Source organism: Lactuca sativa, chromosome 9 (genome assembly GCF_002870075.4).
Source record: "Lactuca sativa cultivar Salinas chromosome 9, Lsat_Salinas_v11, whole genome shotgun sequence".
Taxonomy (NCBI): Eukaryota; Viridiplantae; Streptophyta; class Magnoliopsida; order Asterales; family Asteraceae; genus Lactuca; species Lactuca sativa.
Genome location: NC_056631.2, coordinates 209835881 through 209852397, shown reverse-complemented (window position 1 = coordinate 209852397; position 16517 = coordinate 209835881). Strand labels below are relative to the sequence as shown.

Genomic DNA, 16517 nt, shown 5'->3' with positions numbered 1-16517 from the left:
TAGCCACATTTTATTAGAGCTATAAATATTAGTCAATCTTTTAAATATCTTAAATACATATTTACTTAGTCTATGACTAAGTTACTATTTGTTTTTATTGGTATAAAAAAACAGAGAAAAAAATATATATTTTACAATACACAAAGTTGTAAATCACACTATGAGTATACCACAACTATGAGTATACTATACCATATGTCAACTACAACAATCTTTTCGTTTTTCCTTTTCCTTTATAAACAGCGGAAGTAGTATCTCCATCAGCCATCTTAGATTCAAGAAACGGTGTCACATCTGGCTGCTCAACACGTGTCCCCAAATGCTCACTATCTTCTTCATATCTATCCACACTAGGAAGAAAGATACCTAAAAAAACAAACAAACCACATCAAGAAAATATTTTCATTTCGTTTGTGTAAAAAGACGAAAATGCTCTTTACCTATAAACCATATTCCGGCTGCCAAAAACAATATTGAATTTAAGATCCAAACAGATGTTCTCCAATTATCAACTTTGTCCTGTGAGTGTTACAGATAAAACTATTAGGAATCGTTGATAAATTCAAAATGAATAATAAATAAATAAATAAGTAATTTTCAAACCTGTAGGATTCCGAAAAGTGGCGGGGAGGGCACGTCACCAAAGATGCGAATTGACACACTAGAAATTGCCATTGCCAATGGTCGTAAACTTGGTTTAACAGCATGGAGACATACAAAATTCACAGGACCCTGTTTTTATTTATTTATTTATTTGAGTTTTTGTCATAATCTAAATAATATAACTGTCATAGATGATAATATTCAAATAGCTAAATGTAAGAAATAGCAACTTACTTTTATCTATTTCTATAACAACATTGTACTTTTAACTTTTTTTTATTAAAGCAGTGTACTTTGAAAAAACTACCTAGTTATGGAATTGTATATTCATTTTTTTTCTTCTCTGGACATTATATTTTGACAAATCTCTCCGGTTATAATGCTAAGATCTCCATCTTCTCAAATCGTTTTACTGATTGAGTTGGGAATTCTTCAAAACCCTCCTCAAGATCAAAGGCCTTGCTATGTGTATTGGTGGTGGTATCAACTTTGGGTGCCATGGCTAGGATTGACGGATTTCATTAATAAATTTGATGAATAGTGCACAAATGAACAATAAGGCGTAAACAGTGCTCGAGTGTCAGCAGTGCTCGATGAAGAGCGAATTATGCCAAAATCGTTTCTCTGATACCAATTTGATATGACCAAACTGACAAACTCAATTAGTTATAACTTAACGCTTAAAAACAATGCTAGGTTCATGATATTCGAGACTCAGGGGATCTCCAAACAAAAGAAAATGACTCACAAAACTTTTCATGTTTGTGCTTTCTTAGAGCCGAGAGCCCACCCTAACCCTATTTATTTAAGCTGATAAAAGGAGACTATACTCGTAGAAGGAAACCCTAACTGCATAAGGAAACCAGAATAAACTAGATAAATACTAAATAATAAAGATATTAGAATAATTATAAATTACTAAGGGTGCGTTTAATTGTGGAAAAATGGACCGTTTTCCGGAAAAATTTTCCAAGAAAAATGAGAATTTTGAAAAAACGTTTAGTTCGCCTATTTTTCTAAATTTTTCACGGAAAATGAAAATTTTCCATTTTCTAAAATTACAAAGAAGTTGGAAAATTTTGGAAAACTGATAATCATTGTTTTCCACATTTTTCTAGTTCCAAATTTTTTTCTAAAATATAAACACACACCCACATACATACCCACCCGCACACATACACACCAACCCACAAATACACACACACATACATACCCACTCACACACACACCAACCCACACACACATACATACCCACCCACACGCACATACCCACCCATACACACACACACACACCACCCCCCCCCCCCACACACACACACACACACCCACCCACAAACACACACACATACATACATACCCATCCACCCCCCCCCCCCCCCCCCCCCACACGCACATACCCACCCATACACACACATACATACCCACCCACACGCACATACCCACGCATACACACACACACACACCAACCCCCCCCCCCCCCCCCCCCACACACACACACACACCCACCCACCCACCCACAAACACACACACACACACATACATACCCATCTACACACACACATACATACCCACCCACCCCCACCCCCCCCCCCCCCCACACACACACACACACCAACCCACAAACATACACACACATACATGCCCACCCATACACACACACACCAACCCACACATACATACCCACCCACACACACACCCACACCTACCCCCACCCCCACCCTCACAGACACACACACACACACACACAAAACTACACCTACCCCCACAAACACACACTCGCACCCCCACCCACCCAACACCACCACGACAATCACCGACCTACCATCACCACCACCACCACCACCACTAACCCGTCACACCACTGACACAATTACCGCCGCCACCACCATCGCTTGTCATCATCATCACCGCCGCCGACCCGCTACCGTCACCCGCCCTCACCCACACCCTACCACCGCTACCTTTTTTAAAAATGAAAACCGATAGAAAAATACACATCTAAACACGTTTTCTAATTTTCTAAAACTGAAAATGAAAAATGAATAAGTTTAACTAAACGCGTTTTCTAAATTTTTCAATGAAAAATGAAAACGGAAAACGAAAATCGAAAAGGGAAAACAAAAAACGGAAAATGAAAATTGTTTTTCCGTAACTAAACGCAACCTAAACATCCCCTGCTATCTTTTTGTACCTATGGATGGAAGACTTGATCCCACTTACCCACTTGGTTCATATCAGTTGGTCTTTCCATGAACCGACTTACTATCCCTACTGAATGAGCTAGCTATGTCAAGTCGTGTGTGTTAGATATCTTAATCTCCTATGATGTTGTGGTACGAGGTGGGGTCCATAATTTCTCGTTTATTTGTTGCAACTTTGGTTTCATTGGATACTTGCATAGGTTATAATCAAGCATTCTCGCTTTCTTGAGTATCGATGTTGCAAAATTTGTTTGTTTCATAGCGAAACAATCTTTGTGTTGGTGTACCTTGATCCCTAAATAGTAAGATAGCATCCTAACGTCACTCATTAAAACTCATTACTCCTCTTTTGTTTGAGTTTTAATTAATACCTCATCATTATGATTCCCGACGATAATAAGATTGTCGACATCCCTACCCAAAACCATTTCCAAGCCAAGCTGTTAATAAGTCTTGAGATCCCCAGAATGACCTCCCATGGCTGGATTATGATACTCTTTGAATAATGTCTTTGTGGAACTACCAACCTATCTTTAATTATAATATAGTCGCCTTTGTTTGACCTCAAACCCAGGTAGAGAGTTTGCTTGTGCTGTAAATTGTTGATGGTTTATTATATTAGATGAAAAAATCTTCATCAATTGATTCCAACTCAAATACATCAGTGGAGGTTATTGAACAAAATTTATTGTCATCTCCTTCCTTCCTTGATAAATATCTATTGAACCCTTACAATATTAAATTTCAGAATCATACACCCACTTCTGATATTAATTATCCACTACTTATTGTTCCAAGAAAAATCGAAGACTCTTCTGTTCGAATCTGATGAAAAGTGGATGCCGCCATTTTGGACTACTCACACAATAACTATTGTTGACGATAAAGGATTGATTATAATTTATTTATTTAAGTTGATTTGTTTCCTTTATCTATCCTTTATCGTTAACAACTATCAATTCTTTTTCCTACATGGGCTTGACACAGTTTCGGATACCCAACACTTGGCTAAGATAAGCAATTAGATGTCCCACTTGCATTAGCATCGCTCCAATGCCATATCCGGATATGTTAGTTCGACTACAAACAGACTGTTTGAAATTAAGCATGGATAAAACAGATCCAATTTAGCAAAAATTTGTGACACATGCAACTTATCTAATAACTCGTCAATCACTCGAATTGGATACTTACTGGTTATCGTCACTTTGTTCAAGGCATGATAATCCACACACTAGTCTTCTTCACCAAAAGAACTAGACTTGAAAATGGGCCGAATGATGCTAATTATCAATATTTCCTAGTAAGTTTGCTTATCTCCACTTCTGGAATTGTGGGTCCCGATACAATCTCAAACTCAATGGTTCAGTCCCGTCCTAAAGTCTAATGGCATGTTCTCTCCCTCTTATTGGGGGTAGTCCTTCCGACATGTTAAAAAGGTGTTGATATATGTATATTCTTGTAATATTGCTGATAAAAACTCTGAAATATGGCCCACCTTTTCCTAATTTGTAACCTGATTAACTTAAACTACATATCTTTCCTAGGTATGCCTCAATGTCAGCATCATATTCTTTAAGGTAACTTGAGAGCATTCCAGCGTCGGGTCTCCTTTGAGAGTAGTTGTAATTCCATCCTGTATGAATTGCATAACCTGAGTTCGCCAATTCGTAGTCACCAGCCCCAATTTCTCTGATACCACTTTGCTAAGATCTCCCAAAGTCAGCAAGTGTAATCACCAATTGAATTGAAGAAACAAGAACATATTGATATTCTAATGTTTGAAAAAGGATTGAAATTACAAGTGTAGCAGTTCGAGAAGCCAAGGATCTCCCACAAGAGAGTAACTCTCTAATAACTGAAAAGATAACCCGCAACATAACGACTGGAAAATCTTTACTTCATAAGCAATGGATTAACAGAAAATGTAAAGTTTATTAGTGAATAAGTAACAAAAGAGAGTTTTAATGACCAAAAAATCTCAGACTATGTGTTATAAGATGAATTTGGTTTAAATACATTCGAGGGTGAACTAGCATAGCGGTAGGGTGAAGTTTTTGGTAATGTAAGATGTACACCCTTGTACTTATTGCATTATAAAAGAAGATTTATAAGTTTTTTTGTAAGCGATTGTTAAAGGATAGTTTTTGTTGACTCTGATCCGGTCGTATGGATATAAAGTTTGTTAAAATCGGAGTCCGTATTAGACAGTTATGGTCGTCCGAAGTTGAGACAAAATTGTTGCGAAACCTTGGCACGGAGCAACCGAATTATAAAAAAATTATGTATTTAAGGCCTCTATTTCATCACTTTTAAGCCAAGAAACATTAGGAGGCCAGAAGGGTAGATAGAAGTGAAGGATTAGAGGGATTACGCTCACGGGAGGCCCGACGATTGTTACTAGCCTTGATTTTCACAATACCAACGTTAAGGGTAAGCTTTAAGTCATATAATTTATGTATTTCATGTGTGTGTCAGGATGAAACCCCATAAACACTAGAGTTATATTATGTGGACATTGTCGGGGTTAAGTTGTCTAGTAAACATGATGTCGGATTTGACAAGTTTGGTAACGAATGGTTACTAGACTCGGGTAATGAGCCCTTATCGTAGATGTAATAGTAGGGTTATATGATTGTAAGAGGTTTGGTACGTTACCCAAATAGGTTTTGGCAAAACTGAAACACAATACTAAGTCGAAAGCCATTATACTATAGTCGTCACTAACTACTCATGTGAGTACATGTTGATTTTCTGGGTACATAGTAAAGTAAATGATGTTATTTGATAAATGTATTGTTGAATATAAGTCCCGTCTTCCTTGGTTAAGGAAAAAAGGGACATTGTTGGTTGTTTGATAAATCGATAGATTGTATGATATATAATTGGGTGATGGGAGCTCTAGATGAGCTCAACAGCCATTTAGTAATTATTAATGAGTTGGCATAAGCCTATATGTGAATTTTAATATGAGCTCTATAGAGAGTTGTTTGGGGCAAGAAGCATGAGCATGTATACATTTATTATGGGCTTTACGGAAAAGCTATATGATAAATATTAGATGTTAATGTTTACTAAAATCTTAATGAAAAGTAGATGGAATAGATGGTGTAAAATGCCATTATATAGTGGAAAATGTAAAAAGAAGAAAAAAGGAATAAATGATATAAAGAAAATCTATATCTCTATAAAGAGCATATGTGGAAGTCTTAGATTGCCTTATTGGTTCCCACTACCGGATTCTCATGGGTTAGCATCAGTATGATAGATTATTGCGGCATGTTTTCATGTAGCAGCATAGATCTGTCTTGAATTAGTCCCTAACAGTAGGACACAAGACATATGTGTAACACGTATGGGTTATGTTGGCCATACTTGCTAGGATTCTAGTTGCTATGATTTATGTGCTTCTTTGTGTAAAGAATAATTAAGTGTATGAAATAAAGAAAAGAATGAGAGTATGTGTCAAAACCCATGTAGCTCACCAGAACTTTCTACGACGTGTTTGTTTAAATGTCTTATGCACTCAGGAATAGAAGTGGAAGAGGAGAATAGAGAAGGTTGTTTAATCATTTTCTCTTTTACTATAGTTGTTGATATTGTTTTGTAACACCGAGAGCTGTAAACTCTGATAATGATTCAAAAGTTTTATAAAAGCACATTTTTATCAATATAAAATGGTGTTAAAAAACTACGATGTTACAACTGTCTAGCTCCTACTTTAAAAACGACAATTCTATTCCTAAACTACAAATTCATTACTAAATTACTTAATACCCTTTACCCCCGAAGCTTATTCTTTAGGTATCTTTCATGTTTTATCCCTTTGTTACAAGTAAACTGCATGGGTGGCTTAGCATATATCAATGAAAGTTGTTTTTTTTCCTAGGAAGATATAACTATAAATTATTTTTCTTTTCAAAGTACAAAGTAGTAATAGGAAGAAATGAAAGTAGGATGCTATAAGAAAAAAAAAATCAATGAAAGTACATTGTTATTACTTGCTTTCAGCGTTAATTCAAATAAGTAACAAGTTAATTACCTGGATGGCAAAAATAAGAATCACCCCAATTAAAAAGAGAGCCAAGAAAACGTATAGGCTGCTAAAACAAAAGGCACTAAAGCAGAATATTGCTCCAAAAAATGCTGCTGTAGAAAGTAACTGCAATATATATATATATATATATATATATATATATATATATATATATATATATATATATATATATATATATATAGTTGTTATGAGACATGTATATTACACATTTGGATAAAAAAAGCTATATATAAAGATCTAAAGATCAAGCATTTTTAAAGTAAAATTTTGAAATAAATACGACTAAAATAATTACTTAATCTATATTAATAAAAGAAAACTATGTACATATTTTAAAGAATTGATCTGAGTCACAAATTTTGAAAAACTCGTTTGAATACAATATTAGATGTTCTATTGCTAAATTTACCATCATTATCTAAAATTAATATTTTTAATTCATCTATATTTTTAACTCTAGATAATGCAACATATGTATTACTATCAATGAGTGAACATTAGTTGTCTCAAAAACTCCGAATTTTCAAGAACAAGTCTGAAATCCAACAAAAAGTTAAACACATATAGTAAATGGGAATTATATACAATATTAGGGCATGAAATCAAATAATAGATTGAAAAACTATGACATTAAACAATTCGAAATAGACATTTCAGACATAATTATAGAGATTTCTTTGGAAAAAAATTTGGAAAAAACAAAAAAGAACTCCAACATTTGAAGATCAAATTCTAAATGGTTATTTTTCTTTAAAAAACTCGTTTATAATGGTTTATTTACTAAATATCAGTTTTTTAATACAACAAACGGGACATTAAGGTTTTTGAAACAATATTTAACCTTTTCCATTTTATGTATATCTAAAGCTAATAGTTTGTTTCCATTTGGAACAATGAAGGTAGTATAAAAATGAAACCAAATTAAAAGATATGTTAATATTAAATCATTAAGATAGCTTACAACTCTTAAAATGTTAAAAATGTTAACAGGTTAAACAATTCGAAATAGACATTTCAGACATAATTATAGAGATTTCTTTGGAAAAAAATTTGGAAAAAACAAAAAAGAACTCCAACATTTGAAGATCAAATTCTAAATGGTTATTTTTCTTTAAAAAACTCGTTTATAATGGTTAATTTACTAAATATCAGTTTTTTAATACAACAAACGGGACATTAAGGTTTTTGAAACAATATTTAACCTTTTCCATTTTATGTATATCTAAAGCTAATAGTTTGTTTCCATTTGGAACAATGAAGGTAGTATAAAAATGAAACCAAATTAAAAGATATGTTAATATTAAATCATTAAGATAGCTTACAACTCTTAAAATGTTAAAAATGTTAACAGGTTATAACTGAATATAATTTGTAGTTAATTATGTCACTATAGTAATCGTTGAGACCTTGTTTGTACATAGCATAAAATCAAATTCAAAATTGAATTTTACCATGTCATAGGTATTAATAATGAATTGTAGTAAATTATGTCATTAAACTAATTTTGAAAATTTGAAATTAAAAGGAAAGTTTGCATTAATGAAAGTGATATCTATCTATTATTATTACAATTGTTACAAATAAATATTATACGGAATATAAAAAAAACAAAAAAAAAAAACCACAAAATATCATATGGAAAAAAAAAAGTTAATTTAAAATAACCACAAAATGACATGTGCTAAAATGAATACGAGTATGACATATGGCAAAAAAATATTTTTATTTATTAGAGTAGAAGATATAGATATATTCAATCAATTCATATAAACCACAAATTTCCCACCCTAGGTTTCTTGGGTGGGACAAAATTTGATATGTCCCATTGACACCGTCTTGCTTCTAATCTCAAAACATAGTACGGTTTGTTTTGTCATGTCCTCCAAATATTATTAATAAATATAAATATGTACCTTAAAAGCATTGGGGATTGTGGAATTCATGCGATCCAAAAGAACACTTCCTCCTATTGTCCCCACAATTCCACCAACAATTATGACTCCTCCAAATAATAAATCAGCATTCTCCTATAAAATATGAAAAATCCAAAATTAACACTTTGGAAGCCTAAAGATTTTTTATTTCTTTCCTAACAGTTTCAGTTTATATATAAAATGTTGTTACCGTTTCATATATGCCGTAAATAACTTTTGGGCTCCAGTATTGATATGCACCAATGACGAAATTATACGATATGTAACCTAAAAAGCCATAAAAAAGTAGAAAATCAGAAAATAATAAATTGAGTGAGAACAATAGTTGAGATTTAAGAATATTAATTACCTAGAACATTTACAACATATACTTTCTCACTCAAAAGAGCCTTCATATCTTGCCCAAATCTTGATAATAGATTTGAAGTAAATGAAACATAGCTGCAAAAAGAGTGCCAGTGTAAAGAATATAAAACATGTTTTATGGATGTAACTTTATATGCTACTCCTTTATGGAAGACCTGGAAAAATCTTTCTTTGAGAGCTCTTCATTTAAGAATCCTGGGATGATGTTATTAGACATGCCTACATAAACATAGAACTTGTTAAACCATGGTGAAAAAAAAGTGTTATTTTTATGCTAATAAACGAGAAATCTCCATTAAAATCTCCTTATTTTAGCTTAATTTACGAATAAGTCCCAAACTAAAATTTGTTTATGAACAAGCATGAATTACCAGTAAAAGTGACGATTTGACCCTTTTTTCCCGGTTTCATTACTGACATGGATGCCTAGTCATTAAATGAGATGGGTATATCTCCATTAAAGTCCCATTATTTTACCCTAATTTACAAATAAGTCTCGAACTAAAATTTGTTTATGATTTGGTTCTTTTCTCCATATAACACACATTTTACCGGTTATATTGCTAATCTGGACGTTTGGCCATTAAATGAGCTGATGGAATGAATATGATGGTTTATATAATGCTATATTTACCGTAAAACTTGATATCCATTTAATCAAATCATTCATTTAATGACTGGATGTCCAGGTCAGTAATAAAACCAGTATTTTACTAGCAAAACGGTCGGAAATTAGTTGATGAGATGGATATGATGGGTTACATAAAACTATAGACAATTTGAAATTTCTTAAACCTCAAAAATGATAAAGTTGTTGCTAGTTTATGTAATTGTATTTGATGCATTTCATATTCCAAAAAATATATATAACAGCAGGATATCAAGTTTTACGAAAATTGTAGCATTATATAACCAAACATATCCATTTCATCAGCTTATTTAATGACTAGGCGTCCAAGTCAACAATAAAACCGATAAAATGTGTTATAAGGAGAAACAGGCCAAATCGTAAACAAATTTTAGTTTGAGATTCGTAAATTAGGGTAAAATAATGAGACTTTAATGAAAATTTCCCCATCTCGTTTAATAGCTAGGTAACCACATCAGCAATAAAATCGGGAAAAAAGGGCCAAATCAACACTTTTACTAGTAATTCATGCTTTTTCGTAAACAAATTTTAGTTTGGAACTTATTCGTAAATTAGGGTAAAATAATGGGACTTTAATAAAGATTTCCCTTAATAAAATACTAGTTTAATAGAAATTGTTAAATGTACCTTTCATTTGCAAAGGTTTCATTACAAAACCCAAAATAGCAAATGGAAGCATAAGAATTGCTTCACCGAAAAATGCATATCGCCAACCTAAACCATCTCCAACCTATAAATCAGAGAACATAACCGAACAGGTTATACTGCATTTGACATGTATTGGACTGGGACTGATGTGAATGGAACATAAATAGCAAATTCATGTCACAAACCAAAAAGGTTTAACAAGATGCGACACGTCTCGTTTGTACAAAAGACATAAATACCCTCATCATAAAAAGAGCCCGAAAATGCTTGTCTTGTCCCATCTTATCATGTCATATAAAATATAGCGGCATACCAATCCACCATAGACATCACCAACAGCAATTCCAATAGGTAGGCACATACAGAATATTCCCAGCCATGCAGTTCTCTACAAAACAAAATGGATATAAGTTTAGGTATTGCAAATTTGCAAATTACATTAATAAAAAAAATTAGAAACACAAAACATACAAATGTGGGGGAATTAGCAAGTAACAAAGAGAACCTGAGCTACTGGAGCATTTTCATCAATGAATGGAGCTGCAAGACCTATAAAAGAAGCTTCACCAACACCAACCAACCTAAAAACAACAATATTTCAGTTACACCAAAAAAAAAAGACAAAATTTATGAAGGTTGATTGTGTTTGAAAGGGTAAAATGGTCAGCTTACATTCGACAGATAGTGATTGACCAAAAATCAACCGAAAACCCACAACCAACTACAGCAAGTGTCCACACCGACAATCCAACTCCAATAAGTCTAAAAGGATTAATACTGTGCTCATATACACAAAAATAAATAAATAAAATAAAAATCAGACATGTTATACTTTATCTAATGATTCAGAAAGACAGAAATTACCTCTGGGCCAAGGATGCAAATATTGGAGATGCAATAAGAAGTCCAACCAGGAAAGCAGAAGATAGAATACCATCTTTAAAATTGCTTAGGTCAAATTCACCCCTTAGACAAAAAAAAAAAAAAAAAAAAAAAAAAAAAAAAAAAAAAAAAAGTGTAAAGAACATATGACTAATGATGTTATAAAGATACCGATATTAACATACAAAATCAGACTTACTGAATTCCACTACCATCTGAACACACATTACTCTCTGTACAACTTCTAGGGCTCCCATTTACACCATTAGTGGAAATTGCTCCTCGATCTATATAATTAATCATGTTGATCAAACAGAAAAACACAAGCAACCTGTGCATTGTGTGAATTCCCACGTTAGTTAGCTGGATTTTGTTTTTTTTATCTAATCAAGAAGTGAAAAAGGGGAAAAGAGAAGAAACATGAAGAATGTACGTGTACCATTTGGGAGTGAACCAAGAAGGAGCAGGATCAGATACTGAAATTGGATCTATTGCCATTTTTTCCTTCGTCTCTGTCTCAGTGTGAGAAAAGGGCTTGAAATTTCTTGATCTTCAAGTCCCGTGTTAAACCTTCCTTCATGTACGATTACTTTTTTTTTTTTTTTTTTTTTTATAAGTGCATAGATACAGTATGATGGAAATGTAAGTTTTTCTTCTGATTCTATGTATGATTCCTTCTCCACATCACATCTATATCCAAAACCTAACGATAATTTCTGCGAAACCCTTTTTTCCCACCATAGGAAGCCCGAATAAAAGTCTTCGTTTCGGTAATTAAGGTAGAGACCCGAAATTAATAATCATCAATCCGACTTGAGGAAACACACGTTGATGAATTTAATACAAAAGAAAAACTGGAAATTTGGCGGCTGCTAAAGCAAGTACTTGGATTTGCCTAAAGAAAAAAAGCTCGACTGAACTTACAGGAAGGCTGTGACGGCCGACCGAGACGGGGATAGGTGGCGGGAGACTTCGAATCTGATCAATATATTTTGAATATGCGTTGTGTATGTGTGTAACAGCTTTTTATTGGTAAGGGTAAATTACAAGAATGGTCCATATGGTTTGGCTAATAATATGTAGATGTGGTCCTTAAATGTTTTTGTAACTCGGACTATCCATGTATTTTGCGGTTGTTTTGGTCTTGGTCCCTAAATGACTTAAAATGACAATACTACTCTTCATATATTTTTATGTATTTATTAAGAAAAAATATTTAATAATATGTATGGATCTAATCCATTCCCTTATCGTTTCCTTCATTGCCCCTAACCGGTCACATTCACTTCACTTCACTGCACTCTCTCACAATCACAATAGAGGTAAGATTTTTATGGTGTTTTACCATTCAAACCGATAAGAGAAATAGAAATCTTGTGTGATGATTGTTTAGTAGTGTAACGGTAGTATAGTGGTGTGGTGGCGGGGAACGATGGTGCCATTGTTGGTATTTTTAGGCTTTCCTTGAACCTTAAGGTTCCCAACCATGATCCTCCCTCTGAAATATGACATAAGAATATTAGGGACTCGCTCGAGTATACCCACACTCGATGACTCCACCCTACTTGTTCCTTAGTACTCTAAGGATTCTTACTTGGTCTGCGCACTGACCCGGTGTCTTCAGTAGTACGGACCCAATACTACCGTCCACACCGCATCAACATCCATCCCAAGTCCTCCTCCCAGAGTCCCAAATCCCAAGTACTCTACTCTCTTTAATCATATGCTACTCACCAGCAGATCTCTCATAAGCTCCTCGCTGCTATCTAAACACTCTCAAGCATCCCTAGCAGCAAAACTCCTAGACTAAGACATCACAAATCAGGCCACTCTAGTCCTAATAAGAATACCTAGTCTACTCTAGCATGCATAATATAACTCATCATATAACATAACATAATATATCTCATAACACTTATTGAAAGGGTATTTTAGGAAATCACTGTTCGGGCGCTGGCTGATCGTACACACGGCTCTGCTTTGTTTGCCTCAAAACTCTTTTTACTCATTTAAAATTGTTTTGTTATCAAAATTTTTCTCAAATCCTCAGTTTGAGTTCAGATACGCCCGAAGATGCATCCGAATACCTCACACCAAGGCTCTGATACCAACTTGTAACACCGTAAAAAAAAATTTTCGTTTTCAAAACACATTGTTCATTCACAATTATTAATAAAATCTCATTGTATCATATCTCTGTTCCACAAAACATTTCCCAAGATCGAAATACATAAAACTCCATGTGTGTGTGTACGAATCGCGTCAGCGCCTTCCCGCGCTCCTCACTAGTACCTGAAACACATAACACAAAACACTGTAAGCATGAAGCTTAGTGAGTTCCCCAAAATACCACTCTAACATATATTAGCCACTCGAGGCTATAACTCTGCTGACCCTCTGGTAAGTGTGTCTCAATGGGACCCTCCAGTCCCAACTCTCTCTGTGGGCCCTCTGGCCCTAACTCTATGGACCCACTGGTCTGAACTCTGGAAACTCTGAATCATGCATATCACATATCATAATAACATATAAATAGCATACAATACACTAGCACATAACTCTGTTACCACTCTAGGTAATGTATAGTGAGAAGACTCACCTAAGATGTCTCGGTAAATCTCTGACTCGGTAGAAATATGGTCTAGCCTCCGCCTAATCACATAAAGTAAATACTCTAATAAATATAACTCTCGAGACTAGACTCAACCCTCTCTTGGCATCCTCAGAAGGGTAAAAGACCATTTTACCCCTCTCTTGACACAAAGATCCCATTGTTGACCAAACCCTCAAAGACACCAAAGTCAACCGTCAAACTTTGACCCGACTAGCCGAGTGCACTTGGGTGACTCGGCGAGTCTACACGTGTCCACTATCCCTCTAGTCTCGCATGACGCGTCGAGTCTTTCCCCTGCTCGACAGGTTACAACTGGCATGAATCGTGGGGCCATCCCGACTCAACTCGCCGAGTCCCATTATAAACTCGACGAGTTCCGCCTTGAACTCCAGTCCTCTATTTCCCCCTGACTCACCGAGTCATTCCCCTAACTCGGTAAGTTACTCACTGAGTGAACTATGGGAAACCCTAGCCCTACTCGTCGAGTCTGTTCTTGGGACTCGGCGAGTTCATGCCATGCTCAAGCTCAAATGACCTCCTGAGGTTAGATCCGTTCCTCTAACCCATAGATCTGGCCTCCTTAAGCAATATAAACACGTAAAGTTTGGATCTTGATGCCCATGCAAAGATCCAATGGATCTATTTGAAGAAATGGCCTCAATATGTCACCCTAAGCTCATATTACCCAATGTCACCCCATAAAGATCAGGGAGTTAAGGTCTCTGGACCTCTTTGGATCCAGATCCAAAGCTTCCACACAAGGAGAGACCAATTGCACCATCATTCACACTCTAAATGGGCTAGAAACCCTAACCCTCAAGGATTAACACCCAAAACTGAAGAATGATCGAATATATACCTCAATATGAAGTTCTTTGGCTCTAAAATCCACATAATAGTGCCCTCTTCAGCTCCCTCTTGCCTTGGTCACCTTCTTCTTGCAAAAACACCCACACAAGGATCAAAAATGGCCTCTCCTTCCTCACAAATGCTCTAGATCGCTTAGGGTTTCACTCAGGGGTCTGGTAGACGCAATTGGTGGCTATAAGCCCCTTTAAATAGGCCTCAAACCCCGAGGATTAGGGTTTCATTAAACAACGCAGACTCGCCAAGTCCACTAGTCGACTCGCCGAGTCCACTAGTCGACTCGCCGAGTCCGATCATTAACCCGGATGGAATTCGCGACTCTACTCGGCGAGTCTAAGCATCAACTCGCCGAGTCCCTCCAAAATCTCCAAAATTAATGAATAATTAATGTACCTGGAAATCCGGATGTTACAATTCTCCCCCACTAGAATCAGACTTCACCCTCGAAGTCTCTTTCCATAAATAACTCTGGATACTGCTCACGCATCTCTAACTCCGGCTCCCAGGTCAGCTCGGAACCCTTCCGATGTTGCCACTGGACCTAAACCAATGGCACCTCCTTGTTTCTCAAAACCTTGATCCTTCTATCCCGAATCGCGGTCGTCCTCTCAACATAGTTCAGGCTCGCATCCACCTGAATGTCCTCTAATGGAACCACTGCCGACTCATCAGGGATACACTTCCTCAACTGAGACACGTGGAAGGTATCATGAATCTGACTCAACTCCACAGATAGCTCCAAACGGTACGCTACCCTACCCACCCTGGCGGTCACCCTGAAAGGACCAATATACCGAGGCCCCAACTTGCCTCTCTTCTTGAATCGGATCATCCCTTTCCAAGGAGATACCTTCAGGACTATGAAGTCACCAACTTGGAACTCAAGCTCCGAGCGACACCTGTCTACGTAGCTCTTCTGACGACTCTGAGCCGTCAGTAACCTCTGTCTAACCTGTTGAATCTACTCAGTAGTCTGAAGTACTATCTCTGTACTACCCATCACACGTTGACCGACCTCACCCCAGCAAATGGGAGTCCGACACCTCCTCCCATACAACACCTCAAAGGGTTGCATACCGATGCTCGAATGATGGCTGTTGTTATAGGAAAACTCAGTCAAAGGTAAATATGTGTCCCAACTCCCTCCAAAGTCCAGTACACATCCCCGGAGCATGTCCTCGAGCGTCTGAATCGTCCGCTCGCTCTGCCCTTCGGTCTGTGGGTGGTATGCGGTGCTAAAATGCAGCCTCGTACCCAACTCCTCATGAAATTTCTTCCAGAACCTGGAAGTGAAACGCACATCTCGATCTGAGACGATCGAGATCAGAAATCCATGCTGTGATACCACCTCCTTCACATACAACTCTGCCAACCTCTCAGCGGAAGAGCTCTCACTGATAGCAAGGAAATGAGCGCTCTTCGTCAGCCTGTCCACAATCACCCAAATTGCATCGATGCCTCTAACAGTCCTCGGCAATTTGGTGATAAAATCCATGGTAATCTGTTCCCACTTCCACTCGGGAACCTCCAACGGCTGCAACTTACCATGCGGTCTCTGGTGCTCGGCCTTAACCCTGCGACAGGTCAAACACCTCTCAACGAACCATCCAACATCCCTCTTCATACAGGGCCACCAATACTCTCTCTTCAGGTCCAAATACATCTTAGTGGCCCTGGGATGGATCAAAAACCTCGA

General features: G+C 36.3%; 1 protein-coding gene across 2 annotated transcripts; it reads right to left on the bottom strand.

Annotated features, from left to right (window-relative positions):
- Nucleotides 1–12476, bottom strand: LOC111894672 (probable sphingolipid transporter spinster homolog 2). Of its 2 annotated transcripts, XM_023890764.3 has the most exons (15): nucleotides 11780–12476; nucleotides 11540–11671; nucleotides 11323–11424; nucleotides 11131–11235; nucleotides 10964–11039; nucleotides 10772–10846; nucleotides 10438–10540; nucleotides 9317–9380; nucleotides 9145–9236; nucleotides 8986–9062; nucleotides 8775–8888; nucleotides 6847–6966; nucleotides 604–732; nucleotides 441–519; nucleotides 1–366 (listed from the first exon to the last, which is right to left on the bottom strand). In XM_023890764.3, the coding sequence occupies exons 1-15, from the start codon at nucleotides 11836–11838 to the stop codon at nucleotides 203–205; spliced, it is 1491 nt and encodes a 496-aa protein (XP_023746532.1). In that variant the 5' UTR covers nucleotides 11839–12476; the 3' UTR covers nucleotides 1–202. The 2 variants fall into 2 exon arrangements, with proteins under 2 accessions (XP_023746532.1, XP_023746533.1); XM_023890765.3 differs by lacking the exon at nucleotides 6847–6966.
- Nucleotides 12477–16517: the final 4041 nt, after the last annotated feature.

What these genes read in the sequence shown, in the direction of transcription:
- LOC111894672 (XM_023890764.3), bottom strand. Translation starts at nt 11,838, where the DNA reads ATGGCAATAGATCCAATTTCAGTATCTGATCCTGCTCCTTCTTGGTTC. An exon ending in GTGATGTCTATGGTGGATTG is followed by an intron (nt 10,541 to 10,771) that starts GTATGCCGCTAT and finishes TCTGATTTATAG; the next exon opens with GTTGGAGATGGTTTAGGTTG. An exon ending in GAAACCTTTGCAAATGAAAG is followed by an intron (nt 9,381 to 10,437) that starts GTACATTTAACA and finishes ATGTTTATGTAG; the next exon opens with GCATGTCTAATAACATCATC.